At 36.2% G+C, this 26,560-nt stretch overlaps 1 protein-coding gene across 3 annotated transcripts; it reads right to left on the reverse strand.

Annotated features, from left to right (window-relative positions):
• Positions 1–5,440: 5,440 nt before the first annotated feature.
• On the reverse strand, positions 5,441–25,607 carry LOC134528551 (small ribosomal subunit protein eS7). Of its 3 annotated transcripts, none has more exons than XM_063362278.1 (5): positions 25,347–25,607; positions 24,800–24,970; positions 15,706–15,887; positions 7,678–7,828; positions 5,441–5,580 (listed from the first exon to the last, which is right to left on the reverse strand). In XM_063362278.1, exons 2-5 carry the CDS (start codon positions 24,968–24,970, stop codon positions 5,503–5,505), a joined length of 582 nt encoding a protein of 193 aa, XP_063218348.1. In that variant the 5' UTR covers positions 25,347–25,607; the 3' UTR covers positions 5,441–5,502. The 3 variants fall into 3 exon arrangements, with proteins under 3 accessions (XP_063218348.1, XP_063218346.1, XP_063218347.1); XM_063362276.1 differs by lacking the exon at positions 25,347–25,607 and adding an exon at positions 25,056–25,330; XM_063362277.1 differs by lacking the exon at positions 25,347–25,607 and adding an exon at positions 25,092–25,287.
• Positions 25,608–26,560: the final 953 nt, after the last annotated feature.

The following is a 26,560-nucleotide window of genomic DNA, read 5'->3' on the forward strand; positions in this document are numbered from 1 at the left end:
TGCGACCCGGACCCCGTGCTACTTCTCGCGGAGCGGAGAGAAGTAGGTCCGCCCCGTGCGACTCCCAGTAGGCAACTGACTGACGCTCCGCCGCCCGCGCGGGCTGCGGAGGGGAGGAATGGGAAATGGGCCGGCAGGGAAGACGCGACTCGCGCGGCGGGCCAGGCTTGCCGATCTACATGATATGACACAGCACTTGGATGAGTTAAAGTGAAGCATATGCTTCTTGCGTCGCCGTACAGCTGAGCGATTCCTTCCCCTCCCTTCCTCGTTTCCCCCTCCCCGGTACCTCTCTCGATGGTTTGATTTCCCCTCCGCCTTCCCACTCATTCCCCAGTAGTGTATTATTCCGCCGCAGCTCCAGCGCCCTCTACCCTTGTGCTTATAAGGGCCTGCGAGCTCTCGTCTCGGGTCGTTCGGTTGCGGTCAGGGGAGCAGTTCGCACTGGTTAGTATCAGCGATGACAGTAACTTGTATTCGGTAACGTCTTTCTTCCTGCACGATGTGGCCGTGCCCCTTTTTTTTTGTCTCACCCGTGTAAAGTAACTTTATCCAGCCACGTTGTTTGTTGAGCCTTTTGGGCTATCATGGGCCTTTCCCTTTGTGTCTCGCTGTTCTGCCAGTCATGGTATGTGGTTTGCATTGCCATTGGTAAACGTAATGTCGATTTATTGTATTGATAATTTTGCTGTACTTTGTGTCCGCCGCCCTGATATTGGCCGCTTTATTTTGTTGCGCAGCTTTTATCAGTTCATTAATTTACTGCTGCTTAACGTCTTTCGCTTTATTTGTTGCACGAGCCAATATCGCTCCCGGGGTAGTGTAACCTCTCCCCTGGCCGCACCGAATCTCCGCATAAGGGCATACCAGTTTGACTTCGCCTAAATTGTATCACATTTTTGCATTCAGTTTTTATGGCCTGCGCAGCCCATGTGTTTGATAGTATTGTATTTTTTAATAGTTTTGTGTTTTTACTGCAACATTTGTTTACATTATTTGATATTTATAAATTTAATAATAAATTTAAAGACAATGTTGCGAAAGTGGTTAATCCTGTTTTAAAAGAACATACCTACCTCTCTGAATAATTTTTTTTCACCTTAATAGCTTGCAGTCTGGTCGAACCCGTGTGTCCACCGGGCTGCAAAAGAATTAATACAAAAGAAGTATTTACACAACATTTACACACTTGTGGAGGCTCGTGGTCACTTAAAGAAAAGGCATAAAACATAACTATTTATACACTGTGACGTCTGCTGACGTACCAGGGCGCACGCGGGTGCTCCCCTGCTCGTAGCACTGCACTTAGGTTGCACTGGTATTGCAAGAGAGGACGTTGACGAGGCATAACGGCCTGAAGGAGCCGAGGCGACACTTGGGTCGACGTCAACATGTTTCAAGCCATCAGCATGATGTGCAATGCCATTGCCCTCCTGACATTTGAGACCTCCGTGGAACTCGCCACTCAATTTATGAGTATGTAATAGGACAAGGGGACACAGTTTATAGTATTTAAGAGTGTAACTATATAATTGAAAAATGATAAAGGTATTCGTAGGGTTATAAATGTATTTGAATTGTGAATCACAGTGGTATTTTATGGAGAAAGTGTGCTGTCCGAGAAAGACTTCGGGAAAATTCGCACCCCATCGGCAGCAGCGGAATGGTAAGGAGCAGACCGCGAGTCAGTCGACAGCTGACCTTGGTGCCATGTGAATGGAGCTCGGCACTGAAGTGAAGAGACTGCGAGATTGAGCTGGCCATCAGCTTTACCATATAACAAACCTGTAGTCAGTTGCGGACATTTGAACAGAGGAAGTTGACGTCGTACCGACCATGGCCGTTAAGCTCGTGCTCCGCACCGCCAGTACCGTATCCCGTTTTCGGATCGCACCCCTAGCCCAGCCGGAATGAGTCAAGCGAGCGCCCCGGGCGTGACCTCAATTAACTGAATTAAACATCAGGACACGAAACCCCGGGGGCTCGACTACGGAAAACAATTCCCAAAAGAGGCATTAAGACAAAGTTAATTAATCACAAGCAGTGAGCAAGTGCGTCGTAGAGGCTCCGTGCGTGCGTGTCACAATTTAAAATGTCAAAAAGGACTGAGACGAAGTTACAACGCTAACTTTAAGATTATAGTGGGAAATCATGCAATTAATACAAACAACTGTCAAGCTGCTCTTGCAAATATGACATTACTGAAAGCAACATGTGTAATTGGTGGGCGGATTTGCTCCATCTCGAGAATGCAAATGGTTCGAGGAAAGCATTCAGAGGACCTAAAAAGGGACGGTTCTCCAATATTGAAACCCGTGTGGTAAATGTTATCGAAGAGAAGAGATAGAATTCCAATTTCATTAGACATAATAAAATTAAAAGCCCAAGATACTGCTTGTGAATTGAAGATTCAGCACACTAGCTTCAAGGCAAGTACTGGTTAGTGTGTAAGATGAGCTGTTTTGGTTTTTGTTTGCAGCGCAGAACACAACAGCACAAAAACTGCCAAAAGATTTCCAAGAGAAATTTATTAAATTTCAGTGTTACGTGATTGGTTTGCGTTAACAAAACAATTATTTGTACAGCCAAATTACAAACGCTGATGAAACAGCAGTGTATTTCGACATGCCCAGCAACGGTACAGTTGAAACAAAAGGCGTTACGACTGTCACCGTGAGCACGACTGGAAACGAGTAGCTGCGAGTCACGGTGATGTTATCTGTTTTGGCAGACGGCAGGAAACTGCTACCATTCATAATCTTAAAAAGGAAAACGCTTCCTCAAGAAGCGTTTCCACCGGATGAGTGATTTAATGTAAGAATGGTTACGACTGGTGTTGAATCGGCACACGGGTGCACTTCTGAAGAAAAGGGGCTGGTCCAAGTTGCATTTCGGGGTTATCCGACACCTGAGATTAAAACTACAATAAATAATTTTAACACAGACTTGGTTGTCATACCAGCTACAAGTTCTCAATGGTGTCGTAAACAGGCCATTTAAGGACCACCTTCGGCTACAGTATAGTACAATAAGTATTAATTTAATTACTATTGTTTAGTGTTGTGACAAACTCAAATTTATATTGGCCTACACAAACTTACCTATTTAAATTTTATTACATATTTAATTTTAAAAAAACAAACTAAGTGCTTTGTCTTTAAACTGTGATTTCCTAACCATAATTTTTCCTTTTTAACTGTGATCTCCCAAAACATTATTTTTTATAGACTCTCAGTCAAAAAGTTTGGGGGCGCCTTATATTCAGAGTCGCAGTATTCTTTGGTAAATACTAAGCCTGTGCGAATATCAGTTTTTTTAGTTCGAATCGAATTCAAATACGAATACCAAATTATTCTCGAATACGAATATTGAGTTCGAATAATTGGAATGAGAATTGAAATCCCATAAAACATGTTATATCACATTTCATTAAAATATGATTACAGGTACATATTTAATGATACAATGTATGTAGAATCAAAAAACTGACAGTACTTAAAATTTTAAGGTTCTCCAATTTTATAATTAGTTCGTATTAAAAAGAGTCTTGTCACATCACTACATATTAGCTAATTTAAATTTTTGTGGAGAAACACAAGCTGCTCTACATTTTCGGGGAGTAGACTCTCTCTTCTACACGTCACAATGTTGCCAGCTGTTGAGAAAAGTCTCTCACTGCACACTTGTGTGGCAGGTATAGGCAAGTACTTTCTTGCTACCACAGCTATGTTTCGGAAACAAGTGCGCCCCTTCTCTGACCAGAAACTGAAAGGATTTTCATTCTTTGGGAATAAAGGGTGCTGCCAGATATTCGTTTATTTCTCCTTGGATAGTTTCTTCGTAGCTTGCAAGAGTAGATTGAGCTGCTGTTGAAGGTTTCACGTAGGCCCACAGAGATGACTTCTTAATAGGCATTTCACTTGTAGCCTCACTTGTCTCAGTTATAGTTTCAGCTACCGTGTTCAGCTTACATATCTTCCTGCACAAATTTTCAACCCATATTTTTTTTTAATTTTCATCCTCAATTAGTGAATCTTTGAACCGTGGATCTACCATCATAGAAAACACATTCACTTCACAATCTTGGTACACCATGTAACGTGATCGCAAGCTTTTAAGTAAGTTCTTGGCAAGTTTTTTTTTTTGACACGCAGGACAGGATAATTGCCTGAGCTGTCACTACGCGAGGAATTTGGGAAGGGTATGAATGGGGTGGGGGGGGGGGGGGGGGGTTTGCCGCATGCATCCGGTCGTTTACTGAGTATTATCCTATTGAAAAACATTGAAGTAGCATGTTAGGCTTTTGGAGTCTTTCCTGTGAGTATGCGGCCAGATGTTTTCCACATGGTCTGTACAATTTTCTTTCTCTTCGCCGTCACGTTCGGAACGAAATTACAGTGCCGACAAACCATGTTTCACCCTCTAATCTGAAAACTGTCACCTATAACGTCCCGGTTGTATGGATTTTACAGACACGTATTTATCTTTATCAGTATGCTGACAGTTCAAATCTATTTTAAACGACCTGACAACATTCTTATACATAAAATACGTTAGTTATCGCTCCAAATTACTGTGTTCAAACGGGCTTTATGTGGCCAGATGTAGTGATCCCGCTCAGCCTTTTTCGTAAATGACTGAATATTCGGTTTTTCGAAGTGTTAGTATTCAAAATCGAATCGAATACGAATAATAAACTATTCGTTTTGATATTCGAAAATTTGAATATTCGCACAGGCCTAGTAAATACACTATCATCAAGACTCAAAAAACTCACCAAGTGAAACAAGTGTGTGGATTCTATTGCTTTTATTGCCTTACAAAGTGATTTGTGAAAGAAGTTCAGTAGCTTTGTTTTTGAAACATTTTATGTTAGTTCAATTAAGTTTTAAAACAATAAAAAATTATTTCATAAATGCTTATCCTAAAAGAAAAAATAATGAATAGACTGACTTGATGTAAGTTTTTGGACATACGCCATTGCTAAGAACTTTTTCTGTTGAAGAAAAACTAAAAAATAAAAATACTCAAAAAAAGATACAAAAAAAACACAAAATTAAGCAAACAATTGCTGTTGTCAACAATGAATAGACTGGTAAGTAAAAAATAATTCTTGAATATTTAAGGCACAGATCATACATAAAACAAGCAGCCAAGTTGGAAACAAGTTGAACCATTGCAATCTCTATTTTCACGGAGACGCAAAAAGTTACTTTAAGGGGAAAAAAAAACACTCCACCCTTTTTTTTTGAAAAGCTGTATCAGTGCGTTGGTTTTAACATTAAATATCACCAGTGCTTTAAACTATTTCCTTCATGGTTTTTTGTTTTGTGACATTTTTGAGCCATATTCACTTATAAAACTACAAATGGAAAAGTAAGAAATTAACACATTTCACACAAAGAAAAAATAAAAAAATTGTTCAAAAAACCCAAAGGCGTATATTTTTATTTAATTTATTATTTTTTATGTAACTTCTTACAAAGTCAGGCAGTATCAACTTTACAAATATGGTTCTGGAAACTCGAATGTAACATCTCGACCCGTCAGCTTCTTGTAAACAGACGCAAACGTTTCAACCTGAAATGAGAAGCAGTTTCACTGAGTCCACATTTGGTAATTTCACACAGTTTAGCATTGTATTTCCATTAGTTATGGGGTAACATCATCAATATTAAAGTTATCATGACTGATGAGGGAAGAAACTCTGACGGAGAAGCGACAGAATGCTTTTGGCATGGTGCATAAGAAATAGCATCCTGAGGAAGCCCTCCAGCTCATTTCCTTATTTCAAAATGTTTATCAGACTTTATGGCCCATCAAAAGTCAAGGAATGGAATAGCACAGCCATCTGTGGTAGATGGCACGAACCAAAGTTCAATAAGACAAAGGGAAACTTTATATTATTAACTGTTTATCGAATTTTACCAAGACTGGCAGTATTTTTAATAAAACTCCTTGTCAAAAATCAGGTTCGAAGCATGTTTTTGGTATTCTTCCAAGTCTTTTTATATTGGAGCAGTTTCATTATATAGTTTAACCTTTCGTTCTGCAAATCGAAAGATTCATTAGTCGACGCAGAGGCGGGTGAGGAACTATGTGTGATTCGCACCAAGATATGTAGTTGATAACATCGCACAAATAAATTGGGTTGAAAACACAAATTTGAGTATATTTATCACACACATTATTATAAAGAATTCTATGTAAAATTGTGTGTTCAAGTTTCATATTAAACGTACATTTGCAACATGAAAACACACAAATTTGCTCGTTACTAATTTAATATGTTGCACATCACTAGCTATGTAGTATTGAAATGTTAGCTCAATTTTTTTTTTTACCAAAGGCGGCAAGCTAATCTTCATTGTCACTTGCTTCTATTACATTAGCAAGCACGTTACTAAACTTGTACAGGGAGAGGTATAGAAGGAGACAGACAGGGAGAGAGTGAGAGGTGATTATTTACAGTTTTATCATGGAATGTTACAGTTGAATGAGTAAGAATTCTCACAAAAAAAAAATATTTGGGCAATGTTGTTTCATAAAAACCTGAGATAGACACGTGGAGACTGGTTAAGGTGCCAGTCAACGGACATTACAGTAATCAAGAGTGTGGGAGGGCAACATGGCCACACACAATCACGGATAATTACTCTCTCACAGAATGGACACTTGCCGGCGGCAGACGTACCATAACGGAACAGTTAGTGTACTTCTCAATGCTGAGATATTTTAACTTAACAATTTACAATTACTGGTGACATTACATTTCTTAAAAACCAACACAAGCTAGTTAGTTAGTTATTTATTTATGAGCACATATTCAACCACATACAGTAGAATCTCGTTATAGCGAGAACATGGCTATAACGAGGTATTTTTTAGGAATTTACGGCGTGATCGCTTGAAGCGCGCTTTTGTTATTTGTCTGCTTTATCTCCACCCCTCTCGCTCGCCACTAGACATCTTGCCGTTGACACCTGTCACATTCTTCAGCCTTGCAGTCGCCACCTAAGTGCGTGGGTTTAAAAATAGAATCCCGTCCTTTCTTTCTTTTATCAAACTTCCATTAGTTATCTGTGCCTGTGACTTCACAGTCACAGCATCACTGGCTGGCTTCAAGGCCAAGGTATGCTCGAGTCGAATAAACCATGCCATTGAATATAGGTACATATACTTGTACGCATTTCTTGTTATTTAGAAAATAGACAAAATCTATTTTTTCCCGCCATTAAACATAACAACGTGCACTTTTGTTAATATAAATGCTCTTAATTAATTTGTTGCAACATTATCATTAACGAATAATAACATTGTTATAACTATTTAGGCCAAAAAAGTCAGAGCCGGCTTTATACTTGTCGCTATTCAAAAATTCAAAAAGTTCATGGACCGCATTGTTTATATAATAGGGTTAGGGTGTAACTTTCCTTACAGACTAACATCATTTTGACTTACAAAATAATATTATTAATATATATACACACACACAGTAGAACCTTGACAAACCGGGGTAACGAACATACGGGATGGCGTAATATGAACGTTAGCAGAACACTCGAACCATCGTCAGAGATAAATACGCAATGAAGTAGGCACAGTCATAGAGTAAGTAAATATCCAAGCCGTGAAACTTGGTCCACAATAACTGTTTCGCCCACACAGCAGCCATACCTTGTGCTCAATGTTTGTTTGCTGGTTCTTGTCCAGGTGAACCTTGATGAGCTGCGAGCCGTCAAGTTTCACTCGGATCCTCTTGCCAACGATCTCGGCAGGGAAAACAAGGTCTTCGAGGATTGCATCGTACACTGCGGTGAGCGTGCGGCTGCAACAACCAAACTTATCGACTCACTCAATTTTTTAACACATATCAACTCTTTCATATGCTATGAAAATATATATAAAATTTTTTTTATCAAAAACTTATGTGTACCCACTGTACAGTCACAGCACACAGAATGTCCTGAGCAGTGTATCTTTAAATGGTAGAACTTGTATTGTACTACAGATACGTATTTTGTGAGAATAATATTATATCAAGTTCAGATGTTATACATCCCTAAGTTTTCTACAACATAAAGTTCAACTGTTGAACTGATAAAAATAAATTAATTAATAAATGGAAATGGATTGAGGCTTGTCTCATCAAAGTAGAGGTCATTACAGACGATAACACGTGATCTAGTGAGATGTCAGTGGAGCGTTATAAGAACGAATGGGAGATGATTACTGAAGAATTAAGCAGACTGAAAGAAACATATTCACAGCTCAGTGTATATGCATGCAGGATTACACAATGCACCATAACTCAACATCAAGGAGAGAAAGGTTCATACGTACATTAATCACGGTTCTGAGTTGAAAAACCAAAATTCAAAAAGTGACTTAGTAGTTTTTTCACCATACACATTTTTTTCAAAAGTTTTTATCTCCACTGTGCACCAAATTGTTATATACTGTGATTAAAAACTCTTTCTACGCAATTACAAATAAAACTACCATTGATAATCATTCAAAATAAAATCAAACATGCAAAATTTTTTGGGGGAAAAAATTCTTTGCAAGATTTTTGCAGCAACATGCAAAGTACTTTTTTTAAAGTACAGCAAGTCCTCGGTTTACGTCGGGGTTACGTTCCTGAAAACCGTGACGTAAATAGAAACGACGCAAAATGAGCCATGTTTCATGCCACCGGCCGGCCGGAAGCGCTGGCATACAGACGTGACAACGGGCAATTTTATCAGCAAATGACAACCGACAGCATTGGAAACAAGTCCAACTAGTACTTCTCAGCTTTATAGAATGGTTATTTAACCAGCTGCTTTATTACCTTTATTGATTGAAATATAAAAACATATATATAGTCATTTGGAAGACATCTTATGAAGAAAAAATCATAAATTGCAGTGAGCTGATACTGTAGGCATACTACAAACGGCACGTTTAAAACTCCGGCCAACTCAATGATATCATAGCGACTGAAGTGTAGAGCTGTAGCAAACCGTATGTATTCGTTACTGAGTAACGGGTGCGGCATCTAGTAACGAGTAATAAAACGTTACACACGAATGCAATTCGTTACTCGCATTTTTCGTATGTTTTACACATGCGCGCACTTATTCGTTACAAAGAACAATGTTTGTTTATTAAGAAAAGTATAATTTGGAAATTCGTCGTCCAAGTTTTTTACTGTTTATTAAAGGTATTGTGTGTGTAGACAAAGTTTGAGATTGGAACAGAAACAACGTAAGAAAGTATTTTTTACAAATTATAAATATGTATGTTTTTGTTTTTTGTTATCGCGTATTTTCACGTTTTTTGTTCTTTCTTAAAAGAGATATTATAATAAAGCTGCTCTAATGAGATTTTATTGTTTCTTGGTTAACAAAAGCTGTTAATTATCAAATACTTTTAATTGTTTATATTCGATTTATTATTATTTACGCGACGTCATACTGTACGCGTACGAAATACGACTCGATTCGTTGCTGTTACATAACATAGCATGTTATGCGGTATCAGAAGTAACGCGTAACGATACGAAAGTAACGAGTACTAATTGTTATAGTAACGAATACATACGGGTACACTTTTTTTAGTTACTTTTACACCTCTACTGAAGTGCCAAGGAGTTGGCCGAAAAGGGGTAGGAGAAAATGCTGTGTCGTTGCGGGAAGTAGATAACACTTCTACGTGCGAGATACGTGGGTGGCCGAGCGGGCGGGCTGGTAGTATTGCATCACCGCGCGGAGAGCAGCGGAGAGCAGGAAGCGTCCCTCATGATGTATGATAAGATAAGGCGGTGAACGTGTAGCTTACGCTACATAGCATAAATCAGGCCTGCCGTTTTTACGGATTTTATCCGTTTTCACGGATATTTGAAGCTTAAAACGGACTAACGGATAAACGGCGACATTCACGGATATTTACGACGCTTCGCCGATATTTTCATATTTGAATTTCGTTCGTGTAAATATTTACATTCAACTACCAATTTGAAGTTGTCAAACCATACATACAAGCATTCAACAGTAAAGCAAACACACACATTATGTGTAGCGCCATGGAACTTCCAATCGTTTAACCACAAACCAAAAACATTTACTCCCAAATAGCATTTCATGAAGTACAATATCTATGGTTTCGGGGGAAATGTTTTTTGTTTGTTGAGTTAAACGCTAAGAAGTTTCATGGCGTCAGTAAACATTGGTCTTTTTTGCCATTATATTGTTTTAGGTGCAGCATTTGTTTACAAACTTCTTACGTGATTTAAGTAGTAGTTTTGGTCTTAGCTGATTGTGATGGAGAAAAAACGAAAGGCTTCGCCGGACAGGTCACTTTATAAACAGCGTTATCGTAAAGAATGGGAGCAAGAATTGAAATGGTTGAGGCGTGGCAAAACGGAATTTTCCGCCGTTTGTTCGACTTGCAACTCAGAACTGAACGTGACAAAGGGCGGCTTGAAGACGCAAGTTCATGCGAAAAACCAACGAGCTGCTGATCAGAGTTGTTCTTTGACGAGTTTTGTAACCAAACCAAACAAAATAATTGATGCGGAACTGTTATGGGCGAACTTCGTTTGTGAAAACAATTTATCTGTGAAACTCAGTGATAATTTCATGAAACTTGTCCCGTAAATTTTTCCAGATAGTGAAATCGCAAGAAACTTTCCTTGTTGTCGCACTAAAACTAGCCAGATAATTATTCAATCTTTGGGTACATCAGCTGCAGATTATGTTATCTATGCAATGAAAACACAATTTTTCACACTGATGATCGATGAATCAACTGATGTTACAGTCACTAGGCAGGTTGTAGTGTTAGCAAGGTTCTTTCCTTCTGAGATTGTTGAAACTCATTTGTACAAAGTAATGGCTTTGAGTGGTGCTGCAACTGGAGAAAATCTGCTGTGGAAAGGATTTTTGCAGCAATCTCAAGATGGTTAAAACTGTTCACAGATCGTCAATGGAATCACCAATATTAAATGCGCTGTTGCATTGCAGAATGAGAACATCTGCAGGCCTGGGTTTCAAGCCCACTGACGAGAAGCGGAAAATAGCACAGAACATGAAAAAGTAGCTAGTTAATGATGTGAAATACATTTGTTTTTTTTTTAAACTTGTAAATAACTTCAGTTGTATGGATGTATTTATAGTTTGTAAATAAGAAAAGCACCAAAGCCTATACTGAAGAGAAATTTTTAAATTACTTTTAATTTATTGTGATACCAACTATTAGTTTTGTAATGTAAGTGGCAAATCTTAAATTTTTTTTACATTCATTTGATTTTTTTAAAATTATGTTTTGGAATGCAATGTATATTAAAAATTACCACAAAAAATAAATTGTATCAATTACGGCTATAAATTTTACAGGATTTTTAAATGCTGTAAAGAGGATTTAGGAACCTAATTTGGTGACAGGCCTGGCATAAAATGTCACAGTATGAAATTAATGGGAAAACATGTTTTCCACTGCTTTGTAAACTTGCAAAGGCAATGCTTATTCTTCCACACAGCAATGCAGGGGTGGAAAGGATATTTAGTAAGCTCAACCTTATCAAGTCAGCGCACGGGTCATGTCTTGAATCGCCAATGCTAAATGCTTTGTTGCATATCTCTTCTAGGAAGAATATGGCAGAATTCCAGCCAACAGAAGAAATGAGGAATAGGGCAAAACATCTGAAATGTGATATTTAAATACTGCCAGTGGTGAAGTGTAGGCTACGTGTGTGTAAATACTTGTATAAAGTGTTAAAAATTTAATTGTTTTGATTGAAGTATAGTTACGTACATTATTATCAAGTAATTTTCATAAAAATTGCATATTTTTTTGTATTTTTTAATGTACAGGATTTTTCAGGATATTTTATATTCAAAACAAGGATATTACAGGATATTTCACATTTCAATCAAGGATATTGTTTTCAAAGTGGTGGCAGCCCTGGCATAAATTAACTACCGAAGGAAACAAAGAATTATAAACAAATTATATACGGTTTTTTGGTTAAAATAAAGATTTACGGTCATTGTAAACGACGTTATTGTGAATCGGCGACAACTTAAATTGAAACATGAGTACTCAAACATTAGCGACGTTAATCCGAAACGACGTAAATCGGTACGACGTAAATAGAGGACTTACTGTATGAGTAGAGACAGGTGTTTTCTGTGAAAAAATTTGCACAATTTCGTTACTTTTTACGAAATGATTTCGGTATATTTTTCGTTATTTTATCAGTAGTTTCGTCAAAAATGTCGTTGATTTTAAAACCGCAATATGAGGTTTATAAATATAAGTTCTACATGAATGTGTTTAATATGTCATTTAAGAGTAGAACTACACAGTTTCATACATAACTTTACCAAATATTTGCACAGAACAAGCAACAATTCAACAACTATGCAGAGCATTTCCGTATTCTACTGGCAGACGGCAAGTTCCCAGCGCCTTAAAAATAAAAAATAAAAAATAATAGTGGTGGATAATTAAAATGTGTTGTAAAATTTTTACTGTAACATAATTAAATTTAACTCTCTCTTATACAAACCACAAAAATAAATACTTTTCTAGACCTTTGATTGCCTTTTAAACTCTGTAACCTGCAAGGCCTACCACAATTCCGAGTAGGATAATTCAAATGATATTATTGCACAATTTATTCAAACTTTTTTTGTCTGCATTGTTCAGGTTATACAAAATGCATATATTTACTAGGCCTAAACATGTTACAAAGCACAGAACTGGAAACTGTTTTAAAAAATTTTATGTGTTTCAAGCACGTGTCTTTACGTTGCCACTCTATTGTAACGTTGCAGTACATGCACATGAGAATTTTTTGCACTTTGTCAAAGACATAGAATCCTTCGCTCGCAAACTCCGCCACCCTGTCAAATACTGTCACAACCTTATAAAATCAAAGTTTTACAAAAAGCAAAAACGTTTGATTACATCCACGCCATTTTAACAAACTGTGGCGAGTGGCGACTCTGGCGAGGCGATAGCGCGACACGAATACGACTTCCTAGACTATCGAAAGTCGTTAACAATAGATTATAATCGACTACTGTTACAGAGTCATCAAAATACGGACATTTAGCTATTTTCAGTGTGTTTTTTCTTAATTTTTTTTTCGTGATTTCTCTAAGTAATTGATAATTTCGCATTTTTAAGTTTGTGTATATTAATTTCGCTAATATTTCGCGATTTCGCACATCGTGAAAAATACCTGTTTTTAAGTATGAGTAGTCCAATTAATCCAATTTACCCAATTAAAATTTTTTGCAGCATCTTCCAAATAATCTCTCTATCCCCCCCCCCCCCCCCCTAAAGAATAGCATGTTTGGTTTAATTTTGAACTGTTATCAATAGTAGATTGTGTAGCAAAAAATTTTAGTCACAATGTCTAATAATTTGAAAATTTGATACAGGTTGGGGATTTAAAAACACTTGAAAACAAAAAAACTTCCTATGCTCGAGTCTTAAAACACTTTTTTGAATTTTAGTTTTTGATTCAGAACCATAATTTGCTGACCTATCAAATATTCTCGGCTTGAAGTTAGATATGGAACATCATGTATGTGCATGAATGAATGCATGCAAATACATGAATGAATGAATTTAAGCTTGAAGTCTCATAACATATACATCATAGACTAAGGATGATGTGATGGAGTGTATTTGGTGAGCGTAAAGGGAGTTCCCCAGGAAAACCAACTGATTCACTGCAACGTCCCCACCTGTGAAAAATAAGGGTTTAACTCTTCCGAGAATCCAACCCGGATCAAATTCGTGTATCATCAAACAGCAGTTTGCTACTGTTACATTGCAGCCTTAGGGCCAAAAAGAGTGGAGACAAAGCAACTACAAATTTATCATGGCATTCATCAAGTAATGGTTCTATCTCACTTCAGAATCACCTAATTGGCTATTCCTAAATCATCACCTAACACTCCAGCATACAATTCTTTTGCAAATTTTAACGTACACTAATACTTTTAATAATGTCTGTAAATAATTTTTTTTTGCTTTTTTTTAATGCTATGTCTACTTGGATTTTTTAAGGTGTGCGATCCCAGGCCGACAATGATTTTGTGAACAGTTTCTGAGAGTTCGCACAGACACAGAATCAACTGTGTGCAAATTGTGTGATCCACTACTTTAGTTATATTTCATTGTCATTTTAATGAGAAAACCAGAATGCAAAAACTTTCTTTTAAAAATTCTGTGGCATACTAATCAGCTAATATTATATTTTAACTACTGTAAATTCTTAACAAAATGCTTTGAAATCCAATATAAAGATACATAAGTATAGTTATTGCGATTGTGCATAGTATAGCACAGCACTGCTCGTAAGCATGAACAGATTTTAAACTGAATACAGTAAAACCTCAGTATAAAAAACTTGAAGGGACTGATTTAGGGTGTGTTTGTTATAATGAGGTTTCTTTATAACGAAGTGAATTCAAAACTACAAGTGATATGTATACAACAAAAAAGAAATTAAAAAGAATTGAATGCATGACACTAAGGGCCGCTTGCAGAGTAAGGTAAGTAAATCCAAGCAAAAACTTTGACCATTAAATGAAATGGAGAAATACTTTATTTTGCATCAAAGTGACAACTATGCAAGCCTGTATAATTTTTTTTTACTAAGACAAACTTTTTTGCCTACCTAACCTACACCATAGGCTACAGAATTTTTAATTTTGTGGTAAAATATATTGCATTCTTTTTTTTAATCCATTATTGTAAACAAAAAATAATTATAGCACCGAAAGAAGATACAATTCGTCGTAATCATCACATATGGTTTAATTCGTATGTAAACAAAAGTAATTCATCAAAGCTAACCTCCAAACAATAAAATACTCTAAGTAGAATTTATTTTACCACAATTAGAAAACAACTCTTAGACTCCTGCGAATTTTAGATAAGTAAAACTTCCACAGAATCTAAAATAAATATCGGCATTCTTGACAACAAACGAACAAACGAATGAATGCGTATTTCCACAGAACCAGATGTAACTTTTGTAGGTGGGATTTGTGACAAATTTTCTTGGCGAAGTTCGGAACATCGATTAATCGAAGTGAATTTTATTTCCCGCTAGTGGTGGTGCAATGTGTTAGCTTCAAAGTGCATTTCAGTACGTCAATAGTTCTATGGTCAAAGTCAGCCAATATTATAAGATGCGGTAATATTTGTGTTTGTTTACTGAAACGTAATATAAACGAAGCAAATTGTATAAATATGAAAATTCTAAGGAAATTTTTTTGAAAATTTTCAATTGTGCTTTCGCTGTAGTGGAGGTTTTTGGTGGAAATATGAAAAAATTCTTCGTTATTTTGAGGTACAAATACATAGGGTTATATGGCGTTTTAGTGGGACCAAACAACTGATTCGTTATAATGAGGATTTCGTTATAAAGGAGTTCGTTGTAAGAGGTTTTACTGTACATACAAGCATCTCTGTATCAGGGGAAAAAAAAAACTTTTTAATTCTAACAAAAAAAAAAAAAAAAACAATTCAAATTTGAATATGACAAAATACACACATTTTTTTTGGGTTATCTACAAGTTACAAAAGTTTCAGTTACACGACACCAACAGAAAAGCATTCTTATAAGTTAAAACTAAAGTTTTTTTTTCTTAATTTTGTACAACTAATATAACCAGTGAGACTCAGATCGGACGTTACCTCCTGGGGCGTTTCTGCTTGTTCTTGGTCCTGGTCTTGCGCGTGGGCTTGGGCAGGATCTTGCGCTCGCCCACGAACACAACGTGCTTGCCGCTGAACTTCTTCTCCAGCTCCCGCACCAGCCGCGTCTGGATCTTCTGGAACTCCTTCAGCTTCGGCATGGGCACGTAGATGATGATGGACTGCAGGCAAACACCACAGCACACTCCCCATCAGCGAGTTCACCGACCTCTCTTTCAAACCCCTGGTGTCGTGCTGGTTTCAAAATTTATTTATTTTGTTTATATACATTAGTAATATTAGCACTTGTTTGTTCGTATTTTTTTGGTCGCAATTTTTTTATTTTTAGTACATAAATTTTTTTTGTAATTGGCGAACTCTTTGGAAACATGCCTAAAGGAAATGACCTAAAATGGTATAATCCATGAAAGTCCATTTAACAGGGTTTTATCATAATGCACGAGTCAGCAGTCATTTTTTTTTCAATCACTATCTCAGATACATATTATAGTCACAGGTAAATATATTGTAATCTCACATTGGCACCAGATAGTTTTTAAGCATAGGGATTTTTTTAAACATCTATGTGAGTTGATTAGTTTATAAGAGTAACCCTTTTTTTCCTTAGAACCCAAATAACTAGAGTAAAAAAAAACTGTTTAAAACTAAAAAACCAGGTTGTTTTGTTAAAAAAAATTTGGTTGTCTCTAAAGTCGGTTTACGGACGATAGTTTAACGTGACAACGTCATAACAAAACATTGATGAAATGATTGCATACTTTTATAAATAAAATTTACATAATTTTTATTGAACTATCACTATTTTGTATGGATACAAAGGAGGAGTGAAATGAAATGTACAATTTAATTAATAAATTTACTTTTATTTGCATTCATTAATTCAAATATATTTATTACTATTGAAATGTTGCGTGTGCCCTATTTATTTTTACAATTACAAAAAAATTTTTTGCACCTGCCAGGATTCGAACCGATATCCTTTGGATTGGAAGTTAGCGACGCTGACCGCGCGGCCACGAGGCCATACAATTAAAGTAACAGTTTCAAATGGTATATATATTTATAAACTTTTTTTCAGGGTAGGGGAATAATATTATTTTGTTTTTATAACACGATTTGATAACAAATACGCATCTCAAATAGACCAAACTTATTTATAATGTTTAATAGTTTTTAAAACATTGTGCAAAAGATCCCGGGTGTAATTTGAATTATTGTGTAACTGTAAAACACCATTGTTGGTTAAAAACGTATTTGAATATTCAACATTACTTTTAAATAACCGTACCGATTGTGCTGAAAATCGGTGGACAATCGTTAAATTACATAATATTACCTAATAATTCAAACGACGAAAACATGATTGAAAAGTCAAATCGATGGTTGTTCCAATCGAGTGGAAGAGAGATGCTACGCATGCGTACAATGAGCACGAAGAGAGATGCCACGCATGCGTACAATGAGCATGAAGAGAGATGCCACGCATGCGTACAATAAGCAAAAAGGACACATCCGTAGTGGGACACTTTTTCGTGTGTGCAGCCGGCGTTCATCGATTTATTAGACGTCACGTCAAAAAACTTGTTTTCTTCCAACGCTGATTATAGCACATCTGATGTAAGAAACCCTCTACGAGCTATGGACTTGCAGATAAGCGTACGCCCCTAGGAAAACAGCACCATTATCATGGACAGAATATTACCAACAAGACAGTGCCGAGACACTTGGTGTGTTCAAGCATGCAAATATTGGTCTTGGATTCCCGACACTGTTAATAGTAAAGTAAATGAATTTGTGGTTTAAAATCTTGTATCTTTTTTGTTAAGCTTATGTTACTTTGAAGTGTATATTTGGTTGAAGTAAGTGCAAATTTTGACCGTGGAAGGATATGGAACTTTGTCTTTGAAGGGAGAGAGAGGCATGTAACGGTGTTTTGAAAGGAACTGTGAAAAGGTGGTGAAAATAAATAAAGCTTTTCTTTTGTAGTTGGGTGATATTAAATTTATTACTGGAGAGTTACCCACTACAATAGGAATGTTTAAAATCCCCTGGAACTAACATTTCCATCGTTGATAACCTGATTTTTTAATATTTTTTTGGTTGGTATAAAAAACTTTACGCACACGCAAAGAGTTGTAGCCTACTGACTTTGATGAGACAACTAATAAACTAAACCCGGGCTTTTAATATTTAAATAGTTGTAAAAGGTAGTCGTAATTTTTATGAGGTCTATACACTTATTTCTTTTTTTATTTACGTTATTGTGTGCTAAGTTATTTATAAATGTTTAACAGGTTAAGCTCTGTTATAGTGTGTCTTTTGCAAAACAACTCAAGGCCATGCATACTTTGCCCTGTAAGAGATGTAATTTAGAGTCTTCGTGATTTTCATAGTAAATTGTAAAAAAAATTTTTTTCCCATGCTATTACCTATTCACACATCTCTATTTAGCTGCTTAAATTTTTTCAAATTTCATTACTGTTTGGTTAAAAATTTTACTGGCACCCTTTTCAATACGGGAGCTAGTTCTTAAATTACTGAGGCACTTAAATTCTTTTGTTTGTGTGTGTGCTGCTTTTGTTTAACGTAGCTCTCACGCGGGGTGCTGATCCACAGCAAGGGTAGTGGTAACATATTTAATACACTTCAAGGAGAAAAATAGATATTTTACGTATTTATGTTTTGAACAAGTTGGTAGTACCGCACAAACAAAATTGAACTATATACTGTATAACACTGCTACATCTTAATGGTACACTTACTACTTTTTATCGTTCACTTGATACGCAGAAAACTTCAATTCTGTAATAATTTACTATTGTTTTGTTTCTATTGCGTACAAAAATATTACTGTCAACCGCACAGCCGTCGTCACATGTCGCACTGCCATGTTATCGCCACAACGCTTCACTACCCATCATGCCACATGCCACGCATAACATGACACTTGCATGACGAAACGTATTTGATATTTACATTCTTTGATTACGGTATTTGTTTACATTCAAGTAGGTTAGTTTTCACCGAGAAGTTGAATAAAAAGAATGAAAATTTTAGTATAAAATGAAGCTGTAACATATGATAAAAAAATACCTATGTGTTGCTGACGAGCACCCACAGTTGTAGATTGAAAATTATTTCTCACACTGTACTGAAAATAAAGAAAGCGACCAATATGGGCACTTCCGTGACATCAGTGATCAAAAGTTCAACATCGTGACTTTTTCGTGACTGGTAGACACCCTGAGACTTTCAACAGCTCTAGCCTTCATAGTTGAACATATAACAATGGTGCAGAACAGCGTGATCAGACTTTTTCCAAACATTATTCTGCACTTATAGTTTAATCAGCATTTTGGTAAAACTTTGCTATTATTAACTTATTATTGTAGTTCAATGATCCAGCTTCACACAAATAAAGAAATTAAACACATCAGGCAACATCGAAGACCATCCTTTACGAGAAACTGCCGTCCAATCAAAATTATCTTTGAAAAAAAAAAAAAAATATATTGCACTGGCTAATCAAAGCAAAAACAAAAAGAACCGAGTGAAAAATAAAGTCTTGTCTGACCTCGTTTCTTTAGTTTCTTTGGAGACCCCAGAAATATCTGTTAGCACAAAACTTTAGATGACAATGGCTTATAGAAAGGTCTGTAAATTCCAACATATGCGGAGCCACAAACAAAATGCACGATGAAAGCACAAAGTATATCAGACCCTGAAAATTGTGCATTTGGTATTTCATCTTTTTATGCCTGGATTTGTTTTTCTGAATGCCTGGTGCATGTCTTATATGCTAACATTAAAAAAAAAAAGTGGCAGATCAGTGAACCAGAATATAGTTAAAATAACAGGATAGTAAAAAAAACCAAATAAACCAAAAAATATTGAACTAAAATGGTTGATTTTGAATAATATATATGGATATGACAAACATGTAGCCTTACAAAAAAAAATTACCAGAAAATATGAAAGCAGTTTTCCAAGTGAAATCCATACCTAATACATTATGCCTATGATGTTACATAAACAGGGTGTCTACCAGATCTAGTAAACGAAATTCCCTGATTTTTCCAGGTTTTCCAGGTCTAAAACTGAATTTTTCCAGGTTTTCTTTAACACAATTACGACATTCCACGAGACTGAAAAAACTGCATAACAATACATTTATGGGTTTCAAAGTATTTCAACTTACTTAAATTAGTAAAAATATTACCTTCTTCTAGACGTGGCAAAAGTGACTCAATTGATGGCAAATAAAACATGCTGCTACAAATATTTCACACACTTACTTTTGCAAAAAACATTAGTAAAAGGAAGCTCCCGTCAATTTCGCAGTGACTCAACTTTGCATCTATAGCAAGTGCTTCAGAACGAGCCAAATCCAACACTCGAGCATTTTTAAACTGCAATGCCTTGATCTCCTCTTCAACTCTTCTTTTTTCTGCCTTCTTGTCTGTAGCTTCCTTTTCTTTTTGTTTTGTTTGCAGGGCTTCCTTACGCCTACAACTAGCATTTCTTACATACTGTAACATGGACTTGGTGATATCAACATGCTCTACACCTCCAGAACGTTGAACAAAGTCATACACTTGTCTTTGTGCAATCAGTGTTTCTTCCTGCAAGTTTTCAGTCAGCAGATTAGAATTCACTGAAAATCCTCTTTCCAATGATGCATTTCCATCACCATCCTCACAAACTTTAGAAGGCCTGTTTTGGCAGCTACTGCATGTGCCTTAAGAATGAGCATCCACAAGTGATCAAGGCGCCAGTCTTCTTGAGAAAAAGACGAGAACAGTGCTTCAGAATCTTGCGAGGAACATACCAACTGATATGATCACTCAATGTTATCAGCTTCTTGTCCTGATAGCCACCTGTTTCGAAGACAACATTCTAAACTGTACTTCACACACTGTTTCCTCACACCCGAATTTAAAGCCATAGACGGACATAAGCAGGAAATTCCCTTGGTATGTTTGTACTTCAGGGGAATTTTGTCTTGAAGTTTTTTTTACCATAACCTTTGGACAAATCCTAACATCATTTTTCAGTAACAGGACAGACTTTTCTGGTAGTTTCCCTTTCTTGATGTCATGGCGTACTGCATAACTCAACTTGATATTGTTAGCAGTCAATAGATTTTCCTGGTTATCTACATCCAATCGAGATACATTGCGTTTTTCCCTAAAGCTCTTCAGTACCTCTGGTTTCACAAACTTTCCTGCCAAAGTTAATAAAATGTCTACCAGTGAATCATACAGAAAAGGTGCCATGGGTGCTTCACTTTGGAACATTGTAAGAAACAATTCCCGCTCTGATGCCAAAGAGTGGAAGAATGTAAATTTTACTTCTAGAAGATTATCTTCAAGAGCATTTTTAACTACATTGAAAGACAGATGAAATAGAAACTTTACTAACAAATTTCTTTGGAACATTGTAAGAAACAATTCCAGCTCTGATGCCAAAGAGTGGAAGAATGTAAATTTTACTTCTAGAAGATTATCTTCAAGAGCACTACATTGAAAGACAGATGAAATAGAAACTTCACTAACAAATTTCTTTAGGTGGGGTAACGTTTTCATGGCACGCTCAGCAACTGCAGTATTTTCTAACCATCTGATTGCACAAAATTTCTTGGGAAAAAGCTCTGATCTAGTTATTCTAATGTAATCTGCCCTGCTTGCAGGTACATGCTTAAACAAAAAGTAACTGTGCCTCAAAAAACCAACAACATCTCAATATGTAGCAGAAATTCCAGTTTTGAAAGCACCATGGACCATATGAAGCCCACAGCTACCAATTTCTAGCAACGATGGCGAATCTTCACCAAAAGTGTCTGTGATATGTATTTTCAAAGCTAACAAAAATGCCCAGTTTATGTTGGGGACATCCATAATTACTTAAAATGAAATGCACCTGTCGGTATAATCTAAACGTGGGAAGCACATGCCGTAGCACGTCACGTCAGCAGGATAACAGACCAGCTTGAACCAGTTTGTATCACGTGATATAACGCCACTTCCGAATCAGATGGTAAATAAAAGAAAATAGACGTGGGAACTGTTCGTTATTTGCCATTCAAAAATAAAAATGGGAGGGGATACACTTGATGCTACGTCAATGCAAGCTGATCAATAAACAAAAAAGTATTGCCAACTACAACCTACCAAACAAAAATTCCCTGATTTTTCCAGGTTTTCCAGGGTCAGTAGACACCCTGCATAAAGTTAAATGTACGCCCAAAAATAATCTAGTCAGGGTATTCAGGCATGTAAAAAATGAGTGATTTCTTTTAGAACTTAAAAAGTAAAATTCATAAGACAGCTACAAATATTATTTTTCATCCATTACTTATTTTATCAGTAAGGTTGATAAAAGCAAGCCATCACATTTTTCACCTGAAGAATTTTCTACATAAACAGATACTAATGCTTACAGTAGTTTTGAAAACGTAACCGCAATTCTGATAGAGAAAATTATCCAATGAATAATATTTAACGTATAATAAGTAAAAAAAAAATTGTGGTTGTTTATACTCTTAACAAACAATCAATACACCACCGACTGTAATCAAGTATAATGTCTATGTGCACTAAATGTCACACAAAATGTTATGCTTAAAAACCACATGAGAATAAGAATGTATGTACACTTTCATTGTTAAATACCAACCTCACATGATGTAGTTATTTCAATAAATGACATGCATGAAAATATTAAGTCTCATTAATATTGTGTATAAATTAAAGCCCAATTAATTTACAATAATGTTTGTAAGAATTTAATTTTTTCTAAGAACTAAGACTTTGAAAAAAAGTTCAAAAGGAGAATAATTTGTGCTTGCAAACAACCAACCATTAAAAGTTAATTAGTTCTAGACTTGCGCATAATAGTTCGCGACCGGGAGCGCTCCTTTTAGTTCGCAGCTCCTTGGCGAACTAGGTCGCTCTTTTAGTTCGTCCGCTCCCATCTCGAATTCAAAGAAGACAGGTCACAGACAGTTTGTTCGCTTTGCTACCGCTACTGCAGGCGATCTTCTTTGGATGTTATAATAATTATTTTTTATAATGATCAGTGTTGTTAACGCCTAGATTATTATCCTTTTTTGGGTTATTATACATCAAATGAGTAAATAAAACAATAATTTACATAATTGGGTAAAATGGCGTATATAACAGTTCTGTTTTTATTCTTTTTTATACTTAACATACACTATAATCGAAACATTTTAATTTATAAAAGGATTTATTTTAAAGCTAGTTTAAGAAATATTATTCATGAAATGTGTTTATTTTAGTGAATAAAATACTGTTTTATAAATATACAAATTATATTTTGTTTAAAGAATCAACAAAAAATGTGTTATTATGTACAGGCTACAAAATTACGTAAATTATTAAGAATAAAGACCCATTACTCTTCTAATTTGTTACCTTACAATTAGACATAGAAAAACTAATAAAAACTCTTAAGAAAGATTGTATGCTAATATTGCTTAAGAATGTGTATGTTCATTAGGACCTATATATAATTCACTAAATTTAGCAAGTTCAACAACACTTAGCATACACTATAAACAAAAACTTTTAATTTCTAAAAGAATTTATTTATTAGCTAGTTTAAGAAATATTATTTATGAAACGTGTTTATTTTAGTGAATAAAGTACCGTTTTATGCCTATAAAAATACAAATTTTAATTTTTTTTAAGTTTTAGAAATGATCAACAAAAAATTGTTTGTCTGTAAAGTCGGTTTACGGACGAAAGTTTAACGTGACGTCATAACAAAACATTGATGAAATGATAGCATACTTTTATGAATAAAATTTAATCATTGTTATTGAATTATCACTATTTTGTATTTATACAAGGAGTGAAATGAAATCTACAATTTAATTGATAAATTTACTTTTATTTGCACTCATTAATTCAAATATGTTTATTACTTTAACGAAGATATTATTTTAACTATAACTTTTATACATGTTTGCTATTTAACTTCTTCCAATCTGTGTTATTCTGTTAAGGATAGGACGATGATAGGAAAAGTATGAAACGAATGGGAGTGTTTCAAGTTTAATGTTCCTCGAAAAAGTCAAATTGATGGTTGTTCCAATCGAGTGGAAGAGAGATAGATGCGGCGCAAGCGTACAATGAGCGTAACAGGACGCAGCGTAACGTGACAATTTGCGTAACAGGACACTTTTTCGTGCGTGCAGCCGGCGTTCATCGATTTATTAGACGTCACGTAAAAAGTAAGTTTATTTAACAATGGTTTTATATAAGTCAAAATTTTAATATTAAAGTTGTCATCAGCTGTCAAAATTATTTTATGAATATTGAAATCATTTTTTAAACACTGATATAACTACCTAATGTAATTATGTCTGACTTGTTCTCAGTATACACCACGGTTTCCCCACTGCGAAGTTACCGTGCTCGGTCACGAGTATAAAGCTATCATCTGAAAATGTTTCATTGCAGTAAACATTTGCAGCGATCAAGAGTCAACATTTTTGTAAAGTCAGTATCCATTAGACGTCTGAAATTTCAGCTATCTGACCCGAGCAGATAACGATGGCCAGCCAAAAAGACCAGCGACAAAGCCGTAATTAATACCCGAAAGGAAGAACGAGTGACAACTTTTGATAAGAGGCAGATCATGTGCACAGAACTAAAAGGAGATCGGAAAAAGAACGAACTAATGAACTGAGGAGCGAGGGATCTGGGAACTAGTTCGCGTAGTTCGTCTGTGGGAGCGCTCTTCCAAACTAGTTCGTTCGCGAACTACACAAGTCTAATTAGTTCAAATGATGGGATTCCCTTGAATAAAATAAATCACTAAAAGGAGAGAAAAAAATGGATCCCTTTGTTGATTGTTACACATCTTTTGCCTATTTCCTAGGAGCCTCTGCCTTCAATATATATTATAATTAGACTATTATCATGCTTGTTTTCACTACCCAGAAAAGGTAAAATGAATTGAACAATTTAACAGTGGTGGTGGTAGAACTCTGTTAGCAACGACTATAATAAACCTAATTAACATTAATATTTAAGGCTGAAGGTACCTTTTTCCCGTTTAATTCTATTTCTTTTGCTTTCGTGATGTACAACTCCCTCAGTTGAGCTTTGAGGTCACTGTTCATTTCCAATTCCAGCAAAGCTTGAGAGATAGAGCTCTCAAACTGGTCGGGCTCCGCGCCCCCGCCTTTTATTATCTTCGCACTCGAAGTAAACATCTGAAAACAAAGTTACATAAGAAAACCTGCAATAAGTAATGGAAAACATAACCTCAAATTAGTTTAAGAAACTAAAACGTCGCACCTAACAAAATTAGGCGACACGATTGAACACTCTTACCGCTGTTAAGTTTAAACAAAACAGCAAGAAATAACAATTTGAGCACGCAGAAACCACTTGAATAGCTAATCATCAGGCGGCATCATCCTCACACATCCAATATTATCCAAACCATCCCAAACATAAATTAATCAGAATGATGGCCCACAAAGACCTATAGTATTGAAAAGCAAAACTGAATACATATAAACCCCTAGAAAACATTTGATTATTAGATATTACATGCAATAAAAACTTAAAACACGAGTACCTTACCTTGTTTAGGTGTCAACGTGAAAAGAACAGCTGCTAAACGTAATGCCGCGGATGCGTGGAAAAAATTTGAACTAAATACCAATAAACATAATATAACTCTGAAATTTAATGTACGCTATGAAAATATTAGAATTAAAACAAAGAATATATATAAAAGAAAAAGAATTTAAATTATTACAATACTTTATAATTCAACATATAAGTATTTTCGAATAGACCCTTAAATGAATGACATCACGAAAGAAAGCCAAATATTCCGATAGAGGATTGTTTTCCCGGCGATACCGATTGGTTGTGGGCGAAAGAGACGCCAATTAATTTTTAATAGTAATGACAGTTGCACTTTTAGGCCGCTCTTTCAAGACACAAAAATAAGGATTTAGATGATGAAAATTCTACATCTGTACCCTAGCAGTATTCATTGTGGACAATAGTACATGGGCAGTTCTCGCGAATTATAAGGTTCAATTCACATTAGTTGACGCCGTCCCCACTACCTCTATTGAATTTTACGTGATGTTAGTATGGTTCTGGATCTCAGGGTAGGTTCGGCCTTGTGGCTAGAGGTAGCGGTTCAACGCAGTAGGGCCCCCCGAGCTGTTATGGCCACTCGGGACGCCTGAAAGAGAACACGAAATTTCTGATTGATGTCTGCTGAATTTATTACGGTACAGCCCTATACATATGACATCGTACGGCCGAAGGCCACCCCAAAGCCCGACCTGCACCCGCCAGTACTCGGCTCCGCTAACGGAAAGCGCCCCTAGTCATGGCCCACCCGAGTCAAGTGAGCGGACCGCAGCCCCAAGGTAGAGAATAGCGAACCATTTCTAATTACGCATGCAATGCACTCACCGTGCCTACAAAATTCCCCACGCAATAATAACGTAATCAAAAACAAACAAAAGCCCCTAATTTGACGTCGTCCGACCGAAGGCCACCCTAAAGCCCGACCTGCAACCGCCAGTAGCAACCCCGCTAACGGAACGCGCCCCTAGCCATGGCCCACCCGAGTCAGGCGAGCCACCAACAACTAAGGTAGAACCCGGCCTCCCCCAAATAAACAGACCGTCACTTCAATCAACCACGTATAAAAACAAACACTAATTATTAAACTATATTACGTAGTAATTTAAAGTCGATTGACAGAAGTGCGACGTAGGAGTGCCCGGGCACTCACGTGTGCAACTACATAAATACGCGTGTGAGTGTTC

Source organism: Bacillus rossius, chromosome 1 (assembly GCF_032445375.1).
Source record: "Bacillus rossius redtenbacheri isolate Brsri chromosome 1, Brsri_v3, whole genome shotgun sequence".
NCBI lineage: Eukaryota > Metazoa > Arthropoda > Insecta > Phasmatodea > Bacillidae > Bacillus > Bacillus rossius.

Excerpts from the sequence above, each read along its gene's own strand:
- LOC134528551 (XM_063362278.1), bottom strand. The coding sequence starts at position 24,970 with ATGTTTACTTCGAGTGCGAAGATAATAAAAGGCGGGGGCGCGGAGCCC. Across the intron at positions 7,829-15,705 it reads AAGCAGAAACGCCCCAGGAG|CCGCACGCTCACCGCAGTGT; the intron begins GTAACGTCCGAT and ends TGGTTGTTGCAG. Across the intron at positions 5,581-7,677 it reads AAACAAACATTGAGCACAAG|GTTGAAACGTTTGCGTCTGT; the intron begins GTATGGCTGCTG and ends TTCTCATTTCAG.